The 26,668-nt window shown below is 43.2% G+C and overlaps 1 protein-coding gene across 3 annotated transcripts in view; it reads right to left on the bottom strand.

Moving 5' to 3' along the window:
- LOC140411047 (histone-binding protein RBBP4) overlaps positions 1–25,500 on the bottom strand; it is a 74,863-nt gene extending 49,363 nt beyond the window's left edge. The window contains exons 1-5 of one of the 3 annotated variants that reach the window (XM_072500037.1): positions 25,344–25,500; positions 23,858–23,998; positions 21,295–21,442; positions 14,285–14,430; positions 8,112–8,285 (exon numbers count right to left, since the gene is read on the bottom strand). In XM_072500037.1, coding sequence (XP_072356138.1) covers positions 8,112–8,285; positions 14,285–14,430; positions 21,295–21,442; positions 23,858–23,998; positions 25,344–25,359 — 625 coding nt within the window. In that variant the 5' untranslated portion in view covers positions 25,360–25,500. Of the gene's footprint in view, positions 1–8,111; positions 8,286–14,284; positions 14,431–21,294; positions 21,443–23,857; positions 23,999–24,834; positions 24,855–25,343 lie in introns of those variants that run through there. The other 2 variants (XM_072500046.1, XM_072500055.1) reach the window with 2 other exon arrangements.
- Between the last annotated feature and the right edge of the window lie 1,168 nt (positions 25,501–26,668).

Below are 26,668 nucleotides of genomic sequence, written 5' to 3'. Positions count from 1 at the left end.
ATTTTAGTTCAATCTGATCAGAGTCCCTTGTAATTCTCCAACACAGGAGCATTGGTCATCACATCTTTCAGGCAGTCAAATGCATGTTAAAAGTCCGCTGTCCACTGAAATTTGACGTTTCTTCAGCAAGTCCATCAGTGGAGCAACCACGCTACAAAACCTTTGCAAAATGTTCGATCAAATCCACTCATGCCAAGAAATCGCATTATTTCTCTTCATCTTGAGGGTATTGGAAACTCCTCAAGGAAAGTGACTCGGGCTTTTCCAAATTCACTTTTGGCTAGGTTTATCACCAAACCCGCCTCCTGAAGTCGATCGAATAACTCCATCAGATGTTTCAAATGTTCTGTCCATGTCTGGCTGAAAATGACCAGATTGTTGATGTATACCGCACAATTAGGGTAATCCTGAAACAACTTTGTTAGTTAACTGTTGAAATGTGGCTGGGACGTTTTTCATGCCAAATGGCATAACTTTGAATTGGTATATACCATCTGGAGTCACAAAAGCCGAAATCTCCTTCGCCCTTTCAGATAAAGGTACTTGCCAGTAACCATTATGTAAATCTAGTTTGGAAATAAAAGCCGATTGTCCCACTTTCTCAATGCAATCCTCCAAACGTGGGATAGGATAAGAGTCCGTTCTTGTAACTGCATTCACCTTTCTATAGTCCACACACAACCGTTGGGTACCGTCTGGTTTAGGTACCATCACGATGGGTGAGCTCCATTGGCTGCAACCCACTTCAATTATGCCATTTTTAAGCATACTCTCAATCTCTTTGCTAACCTGTGCCAATTTCAAAGGGTTAAGTCTGTTTGGATGTTGTTTGATTGGAACAGCATTTCCCACATCTACATCATGTATAGCCATTTTAGTACATCCCAATTTATTTCGACAAACTTGCCCAAGCGATATCAATAACTCTTTCAGGTCAGTCCGTTTTTCCTCTGGAAGATAACTCAACAATTTATCCCAATTTCTAAGACCATCCTCATTTTCCAATTTAATTTCAGGTATGTCAAAATCACAGTCATCTGGATTTGGTTCATCACGGAGTTAGAATCATTAAAACCTCCTCCTTTTTCTCTCCTTCCCTTTCAAAGTACCTTTTAAGCAGATTCACATGAGACACTCGTGAGTTTTCCTTCTATCTGGCGTTACCACATAATTCACCTCACTTAATTTCCTTTCAATCTGATACGGTCCACAAAACCTTGCTTTTAAAGGTTCACCTACCACTGGTAACAACACTAAAACTTTATCCCCACTGGCAAAACTACAAACTTTGGATTTCTTGTCCACTACCCGTTTCATCACATTTTGTGCAACTTTAAATGTCGTCTAGACAATTCACCTGCTCTATTTAAACGTTCCCTGAAATTTGACACGTAATCCAATAATGTAATTTCTGATTTCTCACTCACCAATTTTTCCTTAATCAATTTAAGTGGTTCTCTTACCTCATGACCAAAAATTAGTTCAAAATAACTAAATTTGGTTGACTCATTAGGCGCATCCCTAATTGCAAACAGTACAAATGGAATTCTTTTATCCCAATCCGCTGGATAATCGTGACAATAAGCCCTCAAACAGATGCCACCTTTCTAACACTCCGTGATTCTGGATGGTACGCAGTTGATTTAAATTGTTTTATTCCTAAGCTATCCATAACTTCTTTGAATAACCTGGAGGTAAAATTTGATCCTTGATCCGACTGTATTTCTGTGGGTAGTCCATATCTAGTAAAGAATTTAAGTAATTCCTCCACAATCTTTTTAGCTATAATATTAGGTCCTGGAATGGCCTCTGGAAACCTAGTACACATCCATTATCGTCAAAAGATATTGATTCCCACTTTTCGATTTCGGAAGCGGTCATACGCAATCAATTAGGACCCTTGTAAAAGGTTCCTCAAAAGCTGTATTGGGTATTAAGGGCGCTGGTTTTATTACTGCTTGAGGTTTCCCTATCACTTGACATGTGACATGACTGACAAAATGTAACTACATCTTTATGTAGTCAAGGCCAATAAAAATGTTTCTGGATTTTAGCTTGAGTTTTCCTTATTCCCAAATGACCTCCCACTGGTACCTCATGTGCAACTCGCAACACCTCCTTTCTATACCCTACCGGCAATACTACTTGATGAACTTCTGCCCACTTTTCATCCGCCTGCATATGTAAAGGTATCCATTTTCTCATCAAGAAATCACTTTTACGGTAATAACACCCTGATATACACTCAGATTCCTCTTCCATGTATACTTTCTGATACATCCATTTTATTTCTACATCTTTTTGTTGTAACTCCGCCAATTTTCCTGAACTAAAAATATCCGCCTCATCCTCCACCTGTTCTTGTTCTTTTTCAACCAACTGATCAAAAATAGTTTTTGATAATTGCACTTCAACTTCATCTTCACTGATTTCTCCTCGTCTCAACCTGTGACTTTGCGACCTTGTTACTACAATCTGGAAAATTTCCAGGATATTCGCCCTTCAACACTTCAGTTGTCTGATTTTCCACTGGCTTATCAACCACGAGTAGGCATCACTCCCACCTGCGATCCAGCTATATCATTGCACAAGATAAACTGTATTTCTGGACAAGATAGTTTCTCTATTACTCCTACTACCACTTCACCACTCTTCACTGGACTTTCCTACCTTATCTTATATAATGGAACACTACTCCTCTCACCCCGAATTCCACATATTACCACCTTTTCTGGCAACATTCTTCCCAAACTACACACCTCTTGGTTACCATTAAAGGTTGACTGACTCCCGTATCTCTTCAATTGTGACTTCTTTACCTACTCCTCCTGATACACGTGTAAACTTTACCCACACAAGTAAATTCTTTAAAGAGATCTGGCACCTTCTTATCGATCACCTCTTGATCAGGCTGTACAATCATTTGCACCTCCTTCACTTCACTTGGGCTTTCCTTTACCACTTTAACAAACCCCACTGTCTTATCCTGTTTTACTACATCAGCCTTCCCAGTGCTTTTCTTCAACCACCAACACTGTGACTTTACATGGCCTAGTTTATTACAGCGAAAACATTTGAAACTTTTCATTTCTTTTCCACCCTCCTGGATTTTTTTTTTTAATCTGAGGTACTCTCCTTATTATCTCCCATCAGATCACTTTTACCTTTACCACTTGAGTATTTCTCATGTCCCCAGTTTCTATCCCTCACAGGCTGAAACTGATGTCGGAAACCAAGCTTTGATTTATTAACTAATTCATAATCATCTGCCATTTCTTCTGCTAATCTTGCAGTTTTAACCCTCTGCTCTTCCACATGAATTCTCACTACATAAGGAATTGAATTTTTAAGCTCCTCCAAAAGTATAATGTCTGACAGCTTCATATATTTGGTCTATTTTCAAAGCCCTTATCCATCTGTCAAATTACTCTGTTTGAGCCTTTCAAACTCCATGTATGTTTGACCAAGTTCTTTCCTTAAATTTCTAAACCTTTGTCTGTAAGCTTCAGGCACTAGCTCATATGCACTTAAGGTGGATTTCTTCACCTCCTCATACGTTCCAGATACCTCCTCTGGTAGTGGTGCAAACACTTCACTAGCTCTACCTACCAGCTTTGTTTGAATCAGTAATACCCACATGTCCTGTGGCCATTTCACTTGTTTAGCCACCTTCTCAAATGAAATGAAAAAGGCTTTTCTACCTCCTTCTCGTCAAACCTGGGCGATGCTTGGACATATTTAAATAGATCCCCACCAAGCCTTTGACTATGACGCTCTTTATCACTGTCCTCATCACTATCATCCAATTGTACGTTTCCCTTTATGTCTGCCAATTTTAACTGACTGTCATGTTTCATGGCCATTTTCTGAAGTTCAAACTCTCTCTCTTTATCTTTTTCCCTGATCTGTATCTCCCTTTCTCTTTGTTTTTGTTCTGCTAGGGCTGTTCTTTCAGTTTTCCTTTCTTCTCTCTCTTTTTCCTCTCTCTCTCTCTCTCTCTTTCTTTTTCCTCTCTCTCTCTCTTTTGTATTCAAGCTGCTTTAATTCTTTCTCATGTTCCACTTGTTATAATTTGCAACTGAATTTTTGATATTTCCAATGAGTCAAACTGTATCTCAGGCAACTTTAAATGCTTAGCCACCGCCATAATAACTTCATCTATTTCACATATTGTCAGGTGTTAACTGCAATGTTTTTGCCAAATCTAACAGTCTGCTTTTAATCTCTGTCCTAAGGTACTGCGTGTGACCATCTCCACCCCAAAAACTTCTGAGCCTCTGAAAGAGCCATTGTCCACAACACACTCCGTACTTAAACTAAAATACCACACCTGAAAAGCACCCACAATATGCTCACCCCTCACTGTCTTTAAGTTCACTAAGCCAATCCAATAGATAAGACTTTTATCCCCCTCGAGCCCCCAATGTGATTTGGGCCAGGGTTTAGAGAACCCCAAAGTGTATCATGGCATTCGCCTGACCCACAACTTTTACTAGATTGTGGTATGGGGAGCACACGGCCCACTTTACAGGTGTGGTACAGCAGAAATGGAAAAGTATTTTTTAAAGCAAAACAATGTTTATTCTATGAACTCAAGTTTACCTTTTTAAAAACAGTGAACATCTCCGCAACCATTAATTCAAATACAACCCCCAAAGACTACAACACCAAGTGCACCTTTAAGCTTTCCTTTTTAACATCCATACGACTTAAAAACAAAACCTTTATCAGAAGCACATGAGGTTAAAGTCACTACTGAAAACCTTTATAATTCTGAATTCACCAAATGATCAAGAGATAGTCTTTTGATGGCAGAGAGAACAGCAGTACACCTGCTTGGTCTGGCTTCAGCTCCAACCCTGAAAACTAAACTAAAACACACCCTGCAGCCTGCTCAAAAACTAAAGTAAAAAGCAGACAGACAGCCCAGCTCCACCCACTCTCACATCACTGCAGTTGTGAACACCCATTTCTTAAAGGTACTCTCACTACAGAGATTTATATACACACCCATTTATAAATACCCATTAGGTACTCTCACATGACACTACCAACACTGCAACTTCACATGTCCAACTTTACTACTATGAAAACATTTGAGTTTTCTTATCTCTCTTCCACTATTATAGGTTTCCTTTTTACTCAGAAGCACCCTTCTTAACATTATCAAATAAATCTCCTTTGTATTGGCCACCTGTGGTTTCTCATTTCCCCAGTTTTTAACCTCCACAAATTGATATTGATGTCGAAAACCAGACTTTGCTTTAAATCATCTGCCATTTCTGATGCCAAGTGAGCGGTTTTTACTCTTCCACACAGGTTCTCCTTTACCTTCCTCCAAAATAATTAATTCCCCTAGAGCAAAATGATTTTGTTCAGTTATATTAATAATATATGCATATCGGGCACTAGATCATGTGCATTTAATATGGTTTTCCTCACCTGATCATAATCTCTAGATAGGTCCACCTATAGTGATGCAAACACTTCACTAGTTATACCTACCAGCTTTATTTGAACCAACACGACTACCCACATGGTCTTTGACCAATTCAATTGTTTTGCCACTTTCTCAAATAAGATGAAAAAAGCTTCCACATCTTTCTCATCAAATATTGGCAATACCTTTAAACATACCCCTGCTAAGCTTTTGACTAGAAAGTATTTCTCCGTCCCCAAGACAGTTTCTGTCTTCAACTCCAATATTCTCTTTTTCTTTCCAACTCCCTGTCATTTCTATTTTGTGAAGTTCAAATTCACTTTTTCCTGTTCTTCTGCCATTGTCAATCTCTTTTTCATTTCCAATTTATTGGGTTTTATATCTTTATGTTTTTCCTGCATTTCTAATTGCTTCATTTGTAATTGAATTCTAGCTAATTCAAATGATTCAACATGTGTCTCTGGCAAATTTAACTGTTGAGCTATGGCTTGTGTTATCTCTTTCCTCATCCCTTTAGATAAGGTTAACCTATTTTCCAGAACAGATTTGGCTCCTATTAGAACTCCTGCAGACTCTGGCTGGATGTCTTCAAAAAGCCGTTTCAACTGGTTTGCTTCAGCTTACGGTCATCAAGGATGCGGACCGGCATGCCTCCATGGAACTATCGAACCATCTGAATGAATCTGTCCGGGCACCCAAATTGCACAATCTACCAGAGCCCTTAATGGACAACAGTATCAAAGGCCTTGGTTAGGCCAACAAAGGTGGTGCATAGGTCAGCATTTTGTTCTTGGCATTTCTCCTACAGTTGGCAAGCATCTAAATCGTTAGTACATATCACGAAGAACTGGGGTCCTAGAACTGATCCCTGTGGTACCCCACTAATCACTGCATGCCATTTGGAAAATAAACATGCATTTATTCATATTGTTTCCCGTCTGCCAACCAGTTTTCGCCCCTCTCAATAAACTACACCCAATCCAATACGCTTTAATTTCACATGCTAATCTCTTATGTGAGACTTTGTTGAAAGCCTTCTGAAAATCCATATAAACCACATCCACTGGCTCCCGCTCATCATCTCTACTAGTTACATCTTCGAAGAAGTACAGTAGATTTGATAAGCAGGATTTCCCTATCGTAAATCCATGCCGACTCTGTTCAATCTTGCAATTATTATCCAAGTACTCTGCTCTTAAATCTTTTATAATGGACTCTAGCATTTTCCCCACTGCTGACGTCAGGCTAACTGGTCTATAATTCCGTTTTCTCGCTACCGCTTTTTAATAAATCTCTCTTTGGAGAAGTTTGAATGAAGGATTGCTAGCATGGATTTTCAAAGATAGACCGTGTTTGATTAATCTAACCCAACAGGTGGTTCATGAAGGGAATGTGGTGGATGCTGTCTATATGGATTTTAAGAAAGCACAGAAGGCCGAGTAACAAAATTGAGAACCATGGAATGAGGGTCATTAATGATGGGTGGTGGACAGTGGTGTTGACCAAGTGAGAGTGCTAGGAAATAGACTTGGCTCTTGGAATAGAATAAAACTTCCAATGATACCAAATTTGGAGTGGCAAACAGTGAGGATGATTCAAATCATCAACAGGACCATAGGCTAGTAGAATGGGCAAACAAGGGGCAGATGGAATTTAATACAGAAGTCTGGGTGGGCAGAAGGATGCGGAGAGGCAATATAGACTTAATGGCACAGTTCTAAAAGGTATGCAGGGACCCAAGGGTGCACGCGCACCAATCTTTGACCATGGCAGGGTATATTGAGGCGAGTGGTTCACAAAGCACATGGGATCTTAGGATTCATAACTGGGAGCATTGAATGCAAAAAGCAGGGAAATGATGAAGCTTTATGAAGCTCTGGTTAGGGCCCAACTAGATTGTGTCCAGTTCTAGTCACCACCTGGAGGGTACAGTGATGCACCAGAATGATTCCAGGTTCGGGGACTTTAATTACATGGCTGGTTTGGAAAGGTTGGGACTATTCTCCTTTGAGCAAAGATGACGTTAGATTTGCGAGGTATAAGACAGGTACAGACAGGCCAGCACGGTGGCGCAATGGTTAGCATGGCTGCCTCATGGTGTTGAGGTCCCAGGTTCAATCCTGGCTCTGGGTCACTGTCCGTGTGGAGTTTGCACATTTTCCCTGTGTTTGCGTGGGTTTCATTCCCCAAAGAGAGAGAATTGGACTGAATAGACTGCTCAATGGGGACCTGCCATGGATCTGGCTTCCTTCTGTGCCATGAATGACTGACTAAACATTGGCAAAGATTTTTCTTTAGTTTTAAAATAAAGCAGGCTCTTAAGATAGAAAAGTTTGCATTGCATTTAAAGTCGTTTTTAGATGAAGATATTAATATTTTATTTAATTCATCATATTGAAGTGGTTTGAGTCATAAATGTATGATTTTCCTTCAGGTCGTTTAGAAATTGCTAGATTTTGAGAACTGTCCAGTTCAACTTGTCGTCATGAGAGAAACACTACTCATTAGTTAAATAGCAAAACTGGCAGTGTGCTTGATGAATTCCAAGTTATTCCTTTTTCACAAGCAAAGCATTGGCAAAAATAAAGTTTACAAAATTTAATATAAATTCAAGAAAGTGGAATTAATTAATAACACATCACCACCACATTATTCAGTCAAAACTGCTTACCTGGTTTGGAAGGATGTTTGGTATAATCAAAGACCAACACATCACTGGAGGGAGTTTTCGTAGCAATAATACAAGGATTTTGAGGCATGTAGCGGGCACGATTTACTTCCCCCTCATGGTTTATTTTTATTTCAATCTCTATTTTTCCACTAACAGAACCAAATCCACCAAATTCTGCAACAGAAACAATTCAGGCATCATGTCCCACAGTTCACAAAAAAACAGCTTCAGTTGTAATCTGTTTAACAAAGCCAACTAACAGACAAGTTATCAAATCATACATGTCTTTTGTTTTTAATTTAAAGTACCCAATTATTTATTTTCCAATTAAGGGGCAATTTAGCGTGTCCAATCCACCTAGCATAAGGGTTGTGGGGGTGAGGCCTACGCAGACATGGGGAGAATGTGCAAACTCCACGCGAACAGCGACCCGGTGCCAGGATCAAACCCAAGTCCTCGGCACCAAGGGCAGCAGATGCATGGGAACACCAGCACCTGCAAGTTCCCTTCCAAGGTACACAACATCCTGACTTGGTCAAAATTCTGGAACGGTGATCATATTTCACAGAGACAGTGAAGGAACTGCCACCCCAACAGCATTGTGGGAGTACCTAGGGGGTGGTTTAGCTCAGTTGGCCAGACAGCTGATTCGTGATGCAGAGTGAGGCCAGCAGCGTGGGTTCAATTCCCGTACTGGCTGGGTTATACATGAAGATCCGCCTTCTCAACCTTGCCCCTCGCCCGAGGTGTGGTGATCCTCTGGTTAAATCACCACCAGTCAGCTCTCCCCCTCAAGGGGAAAGCAGCTTATGATCAGAGGACTATGATGACTACCTACTACACAGACTGCAGCGGTTCAGGAAGACAGCTCACCATCACCTTTTCAAGGACAATCAGGGAAAGACAACAAATGCTGGCATAGCCAGTGACACCCACATCCCATGAAAGAACGAGGAAAAACCTGCACAAACAATACCATACCTCCTTTTCAGGGTTTTGAACAGTATGGTATACTACAAAAGGCAAACAGGCTTTCAGCAGTATTAGGCGGTGACTTTATTTTGTTTGAATGTTGCTTTTGAAGAGGTGACCAAATGTGTAGATGACGGTAGTGCAGTTGATTTAGTTCACATTGATCTCAGCAAAGCCTTTGACAAGGTCCCACATGGGAGACTTATAAAGGTGGCAAATGCACATGGGATACAGGGTAATTTGATAAGGTGGACTCAAAATTAGCTTAGGAGTCAGAAGGCTGTTTTAGTGACTGGAAGCCAGTGTCCAGTGGCATACCACAGGGATCTGTGCTGGGTCCTGTTATTCATCATTGATACAAAATGACATAGATGGCTACTTGGGGTGGTAGAATCAGTAAATTTGTGGATGACACAAAGATTGGGCAGGTGGTTAACAGCGAGGTTGAGGGGGTGAACCTCCGGTGGAAACACGTAGGAGATCCACGTTGGGTAGCTCCCGCCAGAATTCTTAGTTTTTGGCCTTCTTCACCAACGTTTTGGAAGAATTTGATTGGAAACCTTTCCCAACTGAACGTTCGTTACAAAAGGATGTCTAAAAGCCAAAGAAAGAATACTTTGAAGAAAGGTGTGAGTGCTAGTCTGCCGGCAGGGTCAGGTTCAGCGAGGAGTGCGGTAGGAGGAAAGATAGCAGAGGTGAGCTCTCTGGGTGGGGCCTCTCTGGTTACGATGGAAAGGCTGGGAGAGGTGATGGCAGCGGCAGTTTAATGGCATGGGAGGGAAATGCTGGAGCATCTTAAGCAGCGAGTGGACGACTCATTGGCCCGATGAGGGCGGCAATTGGGTGAGTTTTTTTTCCTTTTTTATAAAAAATTAATTTAGAGTACCCAAGTCTTTTTTTCCCCCAATTAAGGGGCAATTTAGTATGGCCAATTCACCTACCTTGCACATTAGGTTGGGGGGCTGAGACCCACGCAGACATGAGGAGAATGTGCAAACTACACACAGACACTGGATCGAACTCGGGTACTCGGCGCCATGAGGCAACAGCGTTAACCACTGCTTAATAGTGTTGCCCCATGGTGAGGTATTGAAGGGGGTGAAGGCAGCATTTGAGGCTCAGTGACCAGCTCACTACTTTGGAAGCCAAGCTGTTCAAGGTGGAGGATAGTAATAACAGCCTGAGAGCAAAGGCCGAGGACCTGGAAAATAGGTCTCTGCAGAGAACTTGCAGATCACAGGGCTGCCCGAGAGTATGGAGAGCACATGGCCGAATGAGCACTTTTCAGCAATGTTTGGGAAGTTGTGGGGGGAGAACCCTCCCACCTTTCAAGTTGGATAGGGCACATTGATCACTCCAGACGAAGCCACAGGTTAACAAGCTACCAGATGAAGAAGGTGCTGTGATGGGCTAAGCAGTACCCTGAGGTAAGGTGGGAAGGCAGTGGTATCTAGATGTACCAAGATGTCACTGTGGATTGGCAAGAAGATGGGTAGCCTTCAACAAGGCAGAGGCAGACTTTGCAAAAGTGGAGTGCGTTTGAGTGGTCTACCCGGCAAAGTTGACAGTCACACACAACTCGAGGGAACACTTCGAGACAGCGGAGGCATTCATAAAGAGAGGGTGTGGAATGGTGGAAGGGGGACTTTGTTGTGAAGGGGAGGGGTGGGGGTTTGTGCTTTCTTTGTTGTATCTGGGACCGTGTATGCTCTTTGTATTGTGGTGTTGTTAATTAAAAATGTTTTTGGGTTGCTCAATAAATTGGGTTGCTTCTCTTCCCTTTTTTTTGTGCTTTTTAGGGGCGGGTATGGGCATATGGAAAGGGGAAGACAATGGTGTTTGGAAGGATGGAGGGTCCATTGTTTTATTGTTGATTTTTTGGGTGAGGCTATAATAAACGGTAGCGAGGTTTGGGGAGGGGCTGCGGCCTGCTGATCCATTTGTGATGTGAATGATTGGGGAGGGGAGTGGAGACAAGAGTGATTTCAAAAGGAAGTGGTTGTGGGATTGGGGGTGGGGGGGTTTATTTTGCTGACCGTGACTGGGGTTGTTTTTTGGCTCCATGTGATGGGTGGGGCCAGGTGCCATCTTGGACAGGGACTGCTGCTGGGGGTGGGGGGAGAAATAGGTGCATTCCCCATAGGGGTGATGGGTGATCTGATGGTGGGTGGGGGTAGAATCTTTCTTCTCACTGGTACACACTGTCTATTCACATTGATTTTTTTTTATTTTTTTTTATAATTGTGGGGAGGTCCCTGTTGCAATTCAACAATTGAAATTTCAGAACATGCCCCACACCTGGTAGATGTGGTGCTGGAAGAGGGGGGCAGCCCAACAGCTGGCCAGGATCCTAGAGGGAGTGCTGTTGGCAGATCTGGGGTTTTGTGCAAGGGCAATTTATGAGTACGTCAGGTTTAATAAAAAATTGGGTGTTATGGGAGTTGTTGAAAGCAGTTGTGCGAGGAGAGATAATTGCATATAAGGCGCAGGTGGATAAGGAGCAATGCCAGCGGCTGGTGGATGAGATTCTGGAGGTTGACAGTAAATATGTGGAGTGTCCCACCCCAGAGCTATTGGCTAGTAGGAAGGTATTGCAGGTGCAGTTTAACCTGGCAACCATGGATAAGGCAGTTCGCCAGCTGCAGTGCGCAAAGGGAGCAATGTACGAATATTGGGAGAAGGCCAGTCATTTGTTGGCTGCCCAGTTGAGAGAGTAAACACCTTCCAAATAAAGTATTCCGGTGCGGAATATAGGAGGTGGGCTGGTGGCTGCTTCCGAGATGGTGAATGCAGCGTTTAAGGCATCCTGAGAGGCTATATGGGTCAGAACCACTGGAGGACGAATTGGATATGGGGGAGTTTTAGGAGGGGTTGGAGTGTTCCACATTGGCAAGGAGGACCGGGAAGGGTGTGAGTAATCACTGGGGGAGGGAGGAAGTTCGCAAGGCAATCGGAAATAGGAGATGGATATGGTGCCGGAGCAGTTGGGATCCCAGTCGAAATTTAAGTTTGTTGACTGGCTGGTCCCGTTGTTAGTGGAGGCATTCGAGGTCTCAATGGGGGTGCTCCCGGAGACAATGATGCAGGCATCGGCTGATTTTGTTATTGAACATGGGTGCAAGGATCCTGGTGAGATAACATCCCACTGTCCTTGGCACGTGCAGTCCATGTAAATGAACATATTGCCACCTTTTCTGTTCCTATTCCAATGCTTGCTGTTTTTTTTGCCAACGCTGTTACTTGCAGGGGCGGAGGCTGACTTTGTCCTTTATTTGGGCGGGTACGGTTGATTAGATTCATCGAACGGTCCTGCAAAAGTACCGGCAGTCAGGGGGTTTGATGTTGCCAAGTTTGACTTACTACTATTGGACGGTGAACGCCCTGGTGTTGGGATGGTGTGGGAATCAGGAGGCAGTGTGGGTGAGGACGGAGTCAGGTTCATGTAAAGGGACGGGGTGCAGACACTGGCAACCGTGTCGCTGCCCTTCTCTTCAGGGAAGTAATCAGGTACTCCGGTGGTGGTTGCGACATTGAGAATCTGGCGTCACTTTCAGCAGCATTTTAAATGAGATAGAATGTCGAAGCAGGCACCGATTTGTGATAATCATGTTTGAGCCGGCAAGACTGGATGCCAAGTTTCGGAGCTGGGTGGATAAGGGAGTTGATGGCACGTGGAACTTGTTTCTGGAGGTATGGTTCGCGAGCGTGGAGGAGCTGTCAGAGAAGCTTGGGTTTTCACAGGCAGAAAGCTTTAGTTACCTGCAGCTGAGGGATTTTGCGAGGAAGGTTTCCCCGCTGTTCCCAGTGGTTCCGCCATCCTCATTGTGAGAAAGCGGTTTGACACTCACGGGGGGGGACCTCTGGAATTTAGGGGAGGATAATGGCGGAGGATACTATGTCCCTGGTAGGAATTAAGGCCAAGTGGGAGGAGGAGTTGGGGATTGCATTAGAGGAAGGGTGTGGTGTGAGGCCTTGTGTTGGATGAACCCCTTTATCACGTGAGAGACTGGGGTTGATATAGTTTAAGGCGGTACTCAAGACACACTTAACTGGGGTTAAGTTGAGTCAGTTTTTTTGAAGGGGTGGAAGGCAAGTATGAGCATTGTGGGAGGGGCCCAGGAAACCATACGCATATATTCTGGACATGTCCTGAGCTGTTGAGATGTTAGGTCTCCTTCTTCAGCACCATGCGGGAGCTTTTACAGACGATTTGGAGCACTATCCCCAATGCCATATTTCAGTTGTCAGACCTGCAGACGGGTGCAGATGTCTTAGCCTTCGCCTCATTGATCACTCGGAGGTGGGTTTTGTTGGAATGGAGGTCAGCATCTCCAACCAGTGCCTCGATGTGGCTTCATCAATCGAGGCATAGTTTATGAAAGGAGAGAGGTTGTGTTGGACTCATATAATGGTGAGGCCAAGCTAGAGTACTGTATGCAGTGCTGGTCACCACATTATAGGAAGGATGTGATTACACTGGAGGGGGAGCAGAGAAGACCGAGGGCAACCTGATTGAGGCGTACAAGATTATGAGGGTATGGACAGGATGTATAGTGGGCAGCTGTTCCTTTAATTGAAAGGTCAGTCACAAGGGGACATAAGCTAACGGCGAGAGGCAGAACTTTTTTTTTTGGGGGGGTGGGGGCTGGAACACACTGCCTGGGGCACCTGGATGAGCACTTCACATGTCATAACATTCAAGGCTATGGGCCAAGTGCTGGTAAATAGGATTAGGTGGGTAGGTCAGGTGTTTGTCCACATGTCAGTGTACTCAATGGGCCAACGGATTGTTTATTGTCACGTGTACTGAGGTACAGTGAAAAGTATTTTTCTGCGAGCAGCTCAACAGATCATTAAGTACATGAGAAGAAAAGGGAATGAAAGAAAATACATAATAGGGCAACACAACATATACAATGTAACTACATAAGCACTGGCATCGGATGAAGCATACAGGGGGTGTAGTGTTAACGAGGTCAGTCCATAAGAGGGTCATTTAGGAGTCTGGTGACAGTGGGGAAGCTGTTTTTGAGTCTGTTCGTGCGCGTTCATGCGGGTCGCATCTGCACTGTGATTCTGAGTGAGCCCATGGTGTAGGTTTTTCAACATAAGCAACAAACTAGAACAATACTTTGCTCGTCTACAAGCCACAAAACACTGTGCACTTTGAGGGGGGGGGGGGGGGGGAAAGAAGCTCTTACCTCCCTTTTCACTATCATAGTGTGAAGCATCAAACTGTGCATCATCATTTGGTAGCTGAACACTGGCTATGACCAGATGGTTTTGCTCATCAGATGTATGGGTTCCCAGCACCAGCCTGTGAACACTGTAGTCCTTCCCCTCAGGTCTGCAGATCATTAAATATTATGTTACTAGATTATTCAGTCACACATTATTTAGTCTGCAAAGAAAAAAAACATTAATAAAGGAAATTTACACCTGTTCTCTTTGAACAAGATACAATTCAAGGACACACAGGAAATAAGACACAAGAAATAAGAGTAGACCGTACAGCAGGTCAAACCTGTTCCATCAATGCTGATCTTGGACTTCACTCCATTTTCCTGCCCACTCACCATACCCCTTAATTCTCTGAGACATCAAAAATCTGTCCTACCCACTGTCTAACCCAGCATTAAATATATTCATACATATGTATATATGCTCAGCATCAGACCTTAGGAAAGGAACAGTCCCATGAAAGAGATAGAGAAGTAGGAAGAAATGGTTAAAAACTGCAATGTTCAATCACAAGGAAAACTGCACATGTAGACAGTGCCATAAGAGATAAAGTAGGAAGAAATGGCTAAAAACGGCAATGTTGAATCACAAGGAAAAAAGCGCCGAAGAATTTTACTACTAAAAAGTGACAATGTGAAAGATGGTAAATATAGGAACATAGGACCGAGGAGCAAGAGTGGCAATTGCCCTGCAGCCCCCCCCCCCACCCACCATTCAATAAGATCAACTCAACATTCCGACCTACCCAGATAACCTTTCACCTCCTCACTTATTCAACAATGGAGTATTCACAACCCTCTGGGATGGATAATGCCAAGCTTCACAATTCTAAATCAAGTAATGCCTCCTCACCTCAGTCCTAAATGATCAGCCGTGTTTTAGATTCCCCAACCAGCAGATACAACCTCTCAGCATCTATCCTATCAAGCCACTTCAGAATCTTGAAGTTTTCAATAAGACTGTCTCTCATTCTTTTAAATTCCAGAAAATATCTCAATTTACTTAGCGTCACCCAGGGACCGATATGGTGACCATTCACTGTACTGCCGCCAATTAAGTATATCGTTTCTTAGATGTAGAGACCAAAACAGCAATCCCCATACTAATTGTACAAAATCCAGTACCACAAAATGCCATGGCAACAAATGCAAAAACTGGAGCTGCAAAACTGTCAGGTCTGGGTCAAGGTACAAGAAGCCCTTGCTTAATGTCATAGATTTCTGAAAAATGTGGAATCACGCAAAGTGGTCTGTCTGAGGCTCAAACCCCTTTCCCAGGGTTGCCCAAAACCCAGCTCTCACAGGCTGGACATGGGATTTGTACAAAAACATCCAGACATATGGAGACGGGCACACAAAACAGCAATGTAAAGCAAACACATGGTTCTATTTGGATCAGGCAGCATGGTGGTCCAGTTGTTAGGACTGCTGCCTCACAGCGCCATGGACCCGGTTGGATTCCGGCCCCAGTCTGTGTGGAGTTTGCACATTCTCCCTGTGTCTGCGTGGGTCTCACCCTAGAACCAAACATGTGCAGGGGAGGGGAATTAGCAATGCTAAATTGCCCCTTAATTGGGGAAAATAATGATTTGGGAACTCCAAAAAGAAAGGTTCTAATTGGAGAGCAACGTTAATGCGAAACATCACTGTGCAGGATGTTAAGAGAGGACTTCCTGTGTATTTTGATTTGACCGTGAGGGGCAAAAAAAAAACAACAACCGATTTCCTTACCACACTCTGCTTTTTCCAGGTGATGGCAAGTAGGTCCTCATAAAGAACCCACAAGCAAAATGCCACAAATGCTGGAAGTCTGAATTAAAGATGGCAAATGCTAGAATTACTCGAGTTCTGATGAAAGGTCATAAAACTAAAATACCAACTCTGTTCCACAAATGCTGCCAGACTGGCTATGTATTTCCAGAATTTTATTTTTTCTGCTAAATGTTAAACAAGCTGTTTTTTTTTTTTTAAGGGCATGAGAGAATGCATAAGAATGGTAAAACTGCAGCACAGTGGCAGTGGTTAGCACTGCTGCTTCACAGTGCCAGAGACCCGGGTTCAATTCCGGCCTTGGATGACTGTCCGTCTGGAACTTGCACTCTTTCTCCCCCCCCCCCGTCTCTGCACTAGTTTCCTCTGGATGTTCTGGTTTCCTTTCAGGCCAAAAATATGCAGGTTAGGTGGATTGGCCACTTAAAGAAAATTGCCCCTTGTCCAAAGATGTGCAGGTTAGGTAGGGTTATGCAGATAGGGCAGGGGAGTGAGCCTAAGTATGGCACTCTTTCAGAGGGTCGGTGCAGACTCGATGGTCCAAATGGCCTCTGACTGCACTGTAGGAATTCTATGATTCTAATTCGAACAAATGCTGGAAGGAAAATAGGACAATATCAACAGGATGGTTCTTCAGATACGATACAAAAGGAATTTAATTTTGAAATAGGACAGGGGCAGAATAAAAGTACACAGAAATAAGAGCGGGACATATCGCATCAAATTGTTTCCGCCACTTAGATAACTGACCAATATCCAACTTCCACCTACCAACCTTAATTCCATAACCGTTACCTAACAAATAATCGATCATTCAAATATTAAACTTTGATTGAAGCGTCCAGCACTCTTTCACCGACTTTCTGGAGAAAGATTTCCACTACCCTTGCATGAAGTACTTCCCAACATACCCACTGAATATAATTTTAAGATAATGCCCCGATGTTCTGAGCCCAATGGAGCAAATAGTCTTTCCTCCATCTGCTCCCATCAAATCTATTAATCATTTTGAGCACATCAACTAGCTCGCACCTTACATTTCTATGCTGAAGGGAACCCAAGCCTAGTTTATCTAATCTGTTCACTGTCCGTGTGGAGTTTGCACATTCTCCCCATAGGTCTCACTCCCACAACCCAAAGATGGCCACGCTAAAAGTACCCCTTAAAATAAATTGGGTACTCTAAATTTTTTTAAAATAGGAAGGCAAATGGTATGTTGGCCTTCATCGTGAGGGGATAGGAGTACGTGTAAAGAAGTCTTGCTGAACTGCATTCAGCCTTGATATTCATCCCCTCGAGTGGAGCCAGCCCGAGGGGATGAATAGCCTACACCTGCTAGGTTTACAGAGATATGGTTGATGTAAATTATCTAATTTGCCTCAGATATCAGACCAGGAGTTAAACTATCTGCAGGTTGCCAAGCTCACGATGTTCAGGGTAATAGATTAACATGGATCGGCTAACTAACAGGAAACCATGTCATGATAAAGGAGTCATTTCAGATTTACAAACTAACTATTGGAGTTCCATCGTGGATAGCGTTGAGGTCTCAATTATTTACAATCAAGAGGAGTGACTTGGATGAAGTGGCCAAGTGTATTCGAGCCAAAATATGTTGACAATACAAAGTTAGGTGGGAAACAAAGTTGCAAGGGCAGAGTCTGCAAAGGGACATAGATAGGTTAAGCGAGTGAACACAAATTCAGCAGATGCATACGAGGTGGGAAAATGTGAGTTTTGCCATTATGGTAGGGAGAATTTAATAGAGAGACCACAGAATGCTGCAGTCCAGCGTGATTTGGGTATCTTTGCAACAAAACATTGGCACACATCCAGTGATTGGGTAAGTAAATGGAAAGGTGACAATTATTGTATGAGGAATGGACTATAAAAGAGGGAAATATTGCTACAACTCTACAGGGTATTGACAAGATCACACCCAGAGTACGGCATACAGTTTTGGCCTCCTTTTTTGAGAATTATGCTTGCACTGAAGGGAATTCTAGGTCAATCTGGAACGAAGGGGCTGTCTTATGAGAAAAGGTTAAGCTAATACTAATAAAAGTTTAGAAGAATGAGGTGATCTTATTGAAACATATCAGGATTCTGAGGCAATAAAAGCAAATGACTGTAGAAGCTAGAATCTGAAACAAAAACAGAAAATTGTGGAAAATCTCAGCAGGTCCAACAGCATCTGTGGAGAGAGAGGACAAGAGCCCTAACGTATAGAGTTTGGAAGACTCTTCGTCAGATTCTGCTAGCTAGATTCTGAGGAGTCTGGTCAGGGTAGATGTGAAATGTTCCAGGAATGCGACCATCAACAAGAGTGCTGAGTGTAAGGAAATTACGCGAAGGGGGAGAAGGAATAAAAAGATGCTCCTTTGCTCTCCATGTAGATACCAATGACATAAGCAGAACAAAGAAGAAGCTTCTCCATAGTCATGGGGAGCAAGGCACCAAATTATGCAGAACCTCGGAGCTAATAATCACTGGATTATTACCCGATCCAAGTGCAAATTGACATTGGGCAAATGAGATTAGAGAAATTAAAGTGAGACTCAGAAAACAGGAGTGGTATCCAGTTCATCGAACACTGGGACCAGAACTGGGGAAACTGCTGAGACAGTCTACATCTGAACCCTCCTGGGACCAGTGTGCTAGTGAAACACATAACTAGGCAAGTAAAGAGGAATAGTGGGGGCAAGGGATCAAATTTGGGCAGATGTGGTAAATCAGAGATTGGAGATAAAGCAAGAGAGAAAGGCATTAGCAAATTACTGGCTGCTGGAATCGGAAACTAAAACAGAAAACATCGGACAATCTCAGCAGGTCTGACAGCATCTATGGATGACTTTATCAAAGCTGAGAATGGTATTAATCTGGAAATTATAAAACAGAAGGGACAGAGTATAAATCGGCAGAGAAGTCTGGAGGTTACAAAAGTATAACTGCACCTGAATACATGTGGCATTTGAAACAAAACAGAGTAGCTTACATTGCAGGAGACCATTCGGCTCATCTAGTCTGCACCAATCCTCTGAACAAACATCATACCTCGGCCCACTGCCCCACCCTGGGCTCACACTAACCTGCACATCTTCGAACTGTGGGAAGAAACTGGAGCACTTGGAGGAAACCCATATACACAGGGACAACATGCAAAATCCGTACTGGCACCGAAGGCCGGAACCGAACCCAGTCCCTGGCGCAATGAGGTAGGAGTGCTAACAACCATGCTGCCATAGCTCAAATAGAAAGTAGTACAATCTGATAGCCATCACATGGCTACAGGATGACTGATTGGGACCTAACTATCAAAGAGTACGTGACTTTTAGGAAAGACAGGAAGCTAGAGGGCTGGTTCTAATTAATAATGCTAGCAGCACAATAGAGGAATAATCCAAATCCAGGAGACCAGACTGTAGAAGCAGTTTGGGTAAAGATGAGAAATGATACTTATGGAAGTGGTGTCCACCCATCCACAAAGTAGGACAAAGTAAACAAGAAATACTGTTAAAAACAAATTACTGCGGATGCTGGAGTCAGAAACCAAGGAGAAAATGCTGGAAAATCTCAGCAGGTCTGGCAGCATCTGTAAGGAGAGAAAAGAGCTAACGTTTTGAGTCCAGATGACCCTTTGTCAAGAAACATTGTTGCTTGTGATATGGGGACAGCAATCATCATGGGGGTTTTAACCTACATAGACTGGAAAAATCAGGTGGGCTTAGATGAGGAATTCATCAATGAACTGCACGTTTTGGAGCCAGAGAGCAAGCCACACTAGACCTGGTACTGGGTAATGAGATAGCATTAATTGATAACCTCAGATAAGGCACCCAGAGGTTGCAGTGGTCATTATAGAAATTAAATTAATCAGCAATATATTCTAGGCTGAGGTAGACATGTTTTTAAAAAACCATTGCGTTATGGGGGTCAAGCAGGAAAGGAGAGTTGAACCCAAGATCAGATAGATCTTAATTCATGGTCGGAGCAGGAGGGATCTTATGGCATCCTCCTCTTTCTCATGTTCGTAGTTTCTGAAGTAAAAAAGAATATTGGGAAGCATAAAATCCAGAGGGGCAATTTTAACGCTGTATGTGGTCTTAGTGGAGTATCTAGAATTCTAAATGCAGTTTTGATGTCTCGGTTTCAAATTGAAGAGTGTTCTGGATGGGTGCAGAGAAAGGCTACACAGTTGATTGCAGAGCTTCTTTAGCATCTGAACTGAGGAAAGTTTAATCATCCTGGGTTTTCAGTTCTGTTGAAAGGTGAACACTAAGAAAGTATTTGATCAAATATTTAATATGATGGGTTTGGACAAAATGAATCAAAGCCCCCCCCCCCCCCCCCATATAACCTTTGATCCCTTTAGCCCCAAGAGCTATATCTAATTCCTGCTCGAAAACATATGGCCTCAACTTCTTCCTGTGGTAGCAAATTCTACAGGCTCACCACTCTCTGGGTGAAGAAGTTTCTCCTCATCTCAGTATTTCACTGGTCCAGTAATGCAGAGGCCCAGTGTAATGCTCCGGGACCAGAGTTCAAATCCAACTATGGCAGATAGTGAAATTTGAATTGTTTTAAAACTGGCATTAAAAGCCTAATGATATTGAAAGCATTGTCAATTGTGTTAAAAACCCATGTCGTTCACCTACGTCCTTTACGGAAGAAAATCTGCCATCCTTACTTGGTCTGGCCTATATGTGACTCCAGACTCTCAGCAATGTGGCTAACCCGGTGACCTCCGAAATGGCCTAGCAAGTCACTCAGTTCAAGGGAAATTAGAGATAGGCAATAAATGCTGATCCACCTCCCATGAATGAATAAAACAAAATTTCAGCACGAGGAGACATTTTTACAAACAGATGGCAAAATAAAAGGAACCTATTTATCACAAGTTGCGGAACAAGGAACCCTAATGTGTTGCAAAGAGGAATCAGACAGTCCTAGTCAACAAATGGTATTCATGGACTAATATAAATACAGCAAGACAATGCTGCGGATAGGTTGAACACAAGTTTCTCTCCCCACCCCATCTTAAATTATTCAGTTACTAAATCACAAGATAAAGTAGGTACTTTTTATACAGGTGCTGCTTTTGTTGGGAATAGAATCTAATTACACATTATTGCAGACATCCTTGTTTAGCAAGCAAAACACAATACTGACATTAATTTTAATTACTATTCTTCCATCCATACCTAGAGACATCAGGTAACCACTGGGCAGTCAGACTGGGCCATTCCAGAGCATGAGTCATAACCAGGTCATACAAAAAGGGAGTGTTTTTCTTCCAGATCTTGTATTCTTCATTAATGACACGTTCTTCCACAGCATCATCAAAGGCTGCTGCAAATGCACAACTTATCATTAATAGTACAAGTGCAATACAGCATTATTCTAATTGTTCTATGGTGCCACTGGGCCAAAGTTTATTTCCTACCTGTTTATTTTTTTTTAAACTTGTGATTAAAGCAGTCATTAAAGCAAGTTAAAATTCCTAACAACGTTATTACTTTGCATGCCTATCATTAGATTAACTACTCATCTCAATATACCATAAAATAGTTACTAATAAACTGCAGAACACGGGTTTACTGACCAAATAATTTAAAATGCAACTTGGGAGGGCTTAGGTACAAATCCTGATTAGTAGTTGATGTTGGTCAAGGAAACCAGGGAAAGACTGAACAGAAATGTTGTGAACCAGAGTAAACTTAAATCAAACAGATTTGTAATGGGCAAACCTGAATGCATTATTTTGCAACGGTAACTGATGTGGCAGATATGGGATGATAATTATATCAACTTTCATAAGGTTGTCAATGAGATTTCACAGAGACATGTCAAAATTCAGGGGTAATATATTGAAATGGGTATGGAATTCATGAGGTAGTAGAGAGATTAGCAATAACATATTTATTCCAATTGACAAGATGTGATTAGTGGTGACTCCAAAGAATCTGCACAAAGTGCTCAGTTTTTTAAAGTCAGATTGAACATTTTTGTTGTGCAAGTCCATAGGGTCAAGATACAAACAGTCACAATCACATTAATTGGTTGAAAGTCTTAACAGACTGTTGCTGCTCTCCAGCACCAATACAGGATCTAATCTATTCAAGCTTAACTGGGCTTGTTTAAAGTTCTTCTCTAAAGAATAACTATCTAAAAATGACTATCCTTGCTCTTGTCCATGCAGCACTCCAAGTACAATACTACAATTCAGTGTTAGCCTAGATTATGCAGCAAGTGGTTGAACTATTTATGTTTTTTAACATTACTGTCTTTACAGTGATGTGGAGATGCCAGCGTTGGACTGGGGTGAGCACAGTAAGACGTCTTACAACACCAGGTTAAAGTCCAACAGGTTTGTTTCGAATCACTAGCTTTCGGAGCACTGCTCCTTCCTCAGGTGAACTTCACCTGAGGAAGGAGCAGTGCTCAAAAGCGAGTGATTTGAAACAAACCTGTTGGACTTTAACCTGGTATTGTAAGACTTCTTACTGTCTTTACAGTAACATGGACAAGTTGGCTTAAACGGTTCTAAAAAAAAAGTGTTTCCTCTGCAATGCTGCTGATAACATGATGGATAAATTTCAGGACCAAGGGCAATGTGCTGTAAAGATAGGTATATATAAATACATAAGCTAGGTGAATAAATATTGAGCTTAAAGAGTTAAGAGTGACATATTTAAACTTTTAAAACAGAAATTGTCACAAAATGGGCAGTGCAAGGGCAAAAGACAATAGTTTGCAACAGCACAGAAAAGGTTTAGCTCATGAAAAGGAAGAAACAGCACTTCATGAATAGGCATGATGCGTCTCATCTGTTTGGCAATCAGTCTGAACTAGGTAGTTACAAAAATCAGAGCATTACATCTAGCAGGAAAAGAAAATGGTGTAGAGGTTACTTAAAAGAGAAAAAAAACATTTGCTATCCTCAAGGTCCGGTAGTGAACTGGCTTGGAGAAGTCACCGTCACAAATTCTCATTAAAACGCATGCACTATGGGTGGCACAGTGATTAGCACTGCTGCCTATGGCACTGAGGATCCGGGATCAATCCCGGCCCTGGTTCACTGTCCGTGTGGAATTTGCACATTCTCCCCGTATCTGTGTGGGTGTCACCCCCACAAGCCAAAGATGTGCAGGGTAGGCCACACCAAATTGCTCCTTAATTGGAAAAAAATAATTGGGTACTCTAAATTTATTTTTTTTAAAACGCATGCACTTGAACATTAGACATAAAACTAATATGTGCTACTGCATCAGAATTTGATTACTGTTTTGTCAATAACAAAGTGAATTAACAGGCAATTACTGTCTCTAGCTTTACGAATCTGTTCAAAGAATAAAGGACTTACCTAACCCCGAGTGTTTCTGCAAATATATCTAAAAACGACTGTGCTTGCTATTGTTCATGACTCACTTACACAAATAAAATTGGAGGGGGGCCTTTTGGCAAATTTACAAAACACTTGATTTTAAGGGGAGATGTATGACATAGTACACCTTACTTACACATTGAAAAGCATTTAAGTACATTTGCTGCAGAGTGCCACATTTTATTTTAAAACAAACAATCAATGGCATGAGGTGAATTACAGATGTGTTTTGGGGCTTTGGTTAGATTGGGGCTAATGTGAGCACTTCATGTTATAGCCACTAGTGAATATACAAGGCCAAAATTTAATGGTTGTATCCCATGCACATCTCTAATTCATCTCCTGGCCATCCGTTATTTTGTATAATATATACAAGGTACTTTTTTTTCCTCGTTTCCATTCATGACAAATGGCTGGCGTCGTGTCGAGATGAGTGGACTGCACAGGTGAGGCGGCCGTCAGTAATGAAGAACAGTGGGTGTGTGACGTCACAGGTGTAACATCATAATGGGCATCTGATGCTAGAGGTGCAAAATTAAAGAAAAATAATCTGAACATTCTGACAATAGTACATGCAGTTTACAGGGATACAAATCTACATTAAATACAGGACAGAGTACCTTGCATACATTATATATTTACATTGCAATTGATTCTTTTCTCACATCCCCTTAAAATATAGTGTTGCTAAGGCCCAGTATCTGGAGCACAAGAATGTGACTGTCATTCAAGACTACTATCCGTGCTCAGGCCTCTTCGTTTTGGGAAATGAAGGGGAGGGAAACTGGATGAGTATGTCAGTTTCAACTAAATCACAGGAAAGCTAGCAAGCATGCCGTTCCTTTCTGAACAGAGGGACACTGACAGTAACACCCCACACTCTTAATTGTGGAGGAAGACACAGATTGGCTGGGGCTCAAAGGTTTATTTCTAAACCTTCATACAAGTAATTATTTTTGTATTAAACCACAACATAAGTTGAAGAAATCAGCGACACAGTTACTGCAACTAAATCTTAGAGATAGTTTTAAAAATAGTAAAGACGTTCAAATGCTAATCATATTAAAATGGCTTATTAAATTGTTAATCGTACATTTAATTAGCCAGTCTGATGGTCTGGATAGTGACAAGGGGTCCGACTGCCAGAAGGCAAATGTGTGCCCATTTCCAAATGTCAAGTCGGCTGCAAGGCCAAACCTTCCACGGTGATGTCAGATTATACAGATAAATTCAAATTAGAAAGCAGACTGTATTGCACCGCTGGTTAAATAACCAGCTCCCAAAAGGGTGGCTAAGAAAGCACTTTTTCACCAACGAGATTTTTAGAATTAATAATGTATAATCAAGCTGTTCTCACTGCCAGTGTGTTCAACAACATGCGACAATAAATAGACAGAATTGCTGCAATGATCCGGGAGCAATGGAAACAAGATGGTAGTTTACGGAACTTCACCCTCCGCACACCGGCTCCAATTCCATCTGCAGAAAGCGGTCTGACCTCAGTGCGAATCGGCAAGATTCGGGGGACAGGGAGCCAGGCGGCTCTCAGCCGAGGAGCGGCCAGAAAGCCGGCTTCACAGCCTGCTCTGCCTGACAAAACAACCCGCAGAGAGCCGGCAGAGCGGCCAAGCTGCAGCCACAGTCCCCATCACAGGGCGGAGGGAGAGGCCCAGTGGGCGGGGGACCGGGATCTCTCCCGCACTCCGAGTCGGCGGGGGGGATGAAGAGGGCGGCCCAGGAACCGCCGCCCGGCCTGGGAACAAGGCCCCAACCGCGATTCCACAACATGTCCGCCGGTTAAACTGGAATACAAGTTAAGATGGAGGTCTGCGGCGCTCGGAGCCGCGTCGCCATCATGTCCATTACCTTCTTTGTCCGTCATGCCTGCGGCTCGGGGATCAGCTTCCCGATGCTCCGTGAACCGAAACCCCGCTCCTGCGGCCTCCTCCCGCCTTTGTTCCCCGGGCTCCGCGCATGCGCACACCTTTCGCGCGCCAAACAGACGTCGGAACGTCCCCTGCTCATCCGTCCAATCAGAGGCACCGGCTACCTGGCCATCCAATCAGAGACGCCCGTTACTCGGCCATCCAATCAGAGACGCAGTCTACCCGTCCATTGAATCAGGTTGCCGGCTACTTAACCATCCAATCAGAGGCGTAGACGGGCTGCCAATCAGGACGCCAATGTCCCTCAGCCTCTCTCTGACGAGGGAACAATCCCACGTGAGGCTACATCTCAGCCGCTGAGGTACGATGGAAGTCTTTCACGCGGGAGATGTTTGCAAAAGCATCCTTAATGAGGAAATAGCTGTGATAATGGATGGGTTAAAATAGTGTGGTGACCAGAACTGAACTCAGTACTCTAGGTGTGGCCTTAACAGCGTTTTATACAGCTCCAACATAAACCTCTCTGCTCTCATATTGTACACCTGGACGAACATAGGCAAATATCCCATGTGCATTCTTAATCACCTTATATACCTGCCCTGCTGTCTTCAGGGATCTATGCACATGCACTCAAAGATATCTTTGATCCTCTGCACTTGCTTAGGGTCAGACTGTGCGGAGTATGCACGTTCTCCCCGTGTCTGCGTGGGTTTTCTCCGGGTGCTCCGGTTTCCTCCCACAGTCCAAAGACGTGCAGGTTAGATGGATTGGCCATAATAAATTGCCCTTAGTGACCCAAAAAAGTTAGGGGGGGTTATTGGGTTATGGGGATAGGGTGGAAGTGAGAGCTTAAGTGGGCCGGTGCTGACTCGATGGGCCGAATGGCCTCCTTCTGCACTGTATGTTCTCTGTTCTATTCATTGTATATTGCCTTGTCTTGTTATGTATGGATTCTGCAGGAATATGGTGTTCAGTGGGAAATCCTCCGGGTGCGCTTTGGCCACACAGTTTGCCCGACTGTGGGCCTGACGTGATGGACTCTGAGATGGGTCAAGGGGGTCAGTGCATAACTAAGGTTCCCTCCAAAGTCCATCAGAAGCACCCCCCCTGCTGACAAGTAGGGGCATCCTCCCACCTACCATGGGAATAACCGCTCACACCCCCCCCCCCCCCCCCCCCCGACGGTACGCTTGCATGAGGGTGACCTGACCCCTCCCCCATCAACCCTCCCCCAACAGAGCCCTCCATAAGTCACCCTATCAGAGGCTCCCTCACCACATCAAAAGGAGCTAATTATCGCTGAAA

Source organism: Scyliorhinus torazame, chromosome 1 (assembly GCF_047496885.1).
Source record: "Scyliorhinus torazame isolate Kashiwa2021f chromosome 1, sScyTor2.1, whole genome shotgun sequence".
Lineage (NCBI taxonomy): Eukaryota > Metazoa > Chordata > Chondrichthyes > Carcharhiniformes > Scyliorhinidae > Scyliorhinus > Scyliorhinus torazame.
Note: the sequence above shows the minus strand (reverse complement) of the source record. Positions and strands in the feature narration are given on the sequence as shown.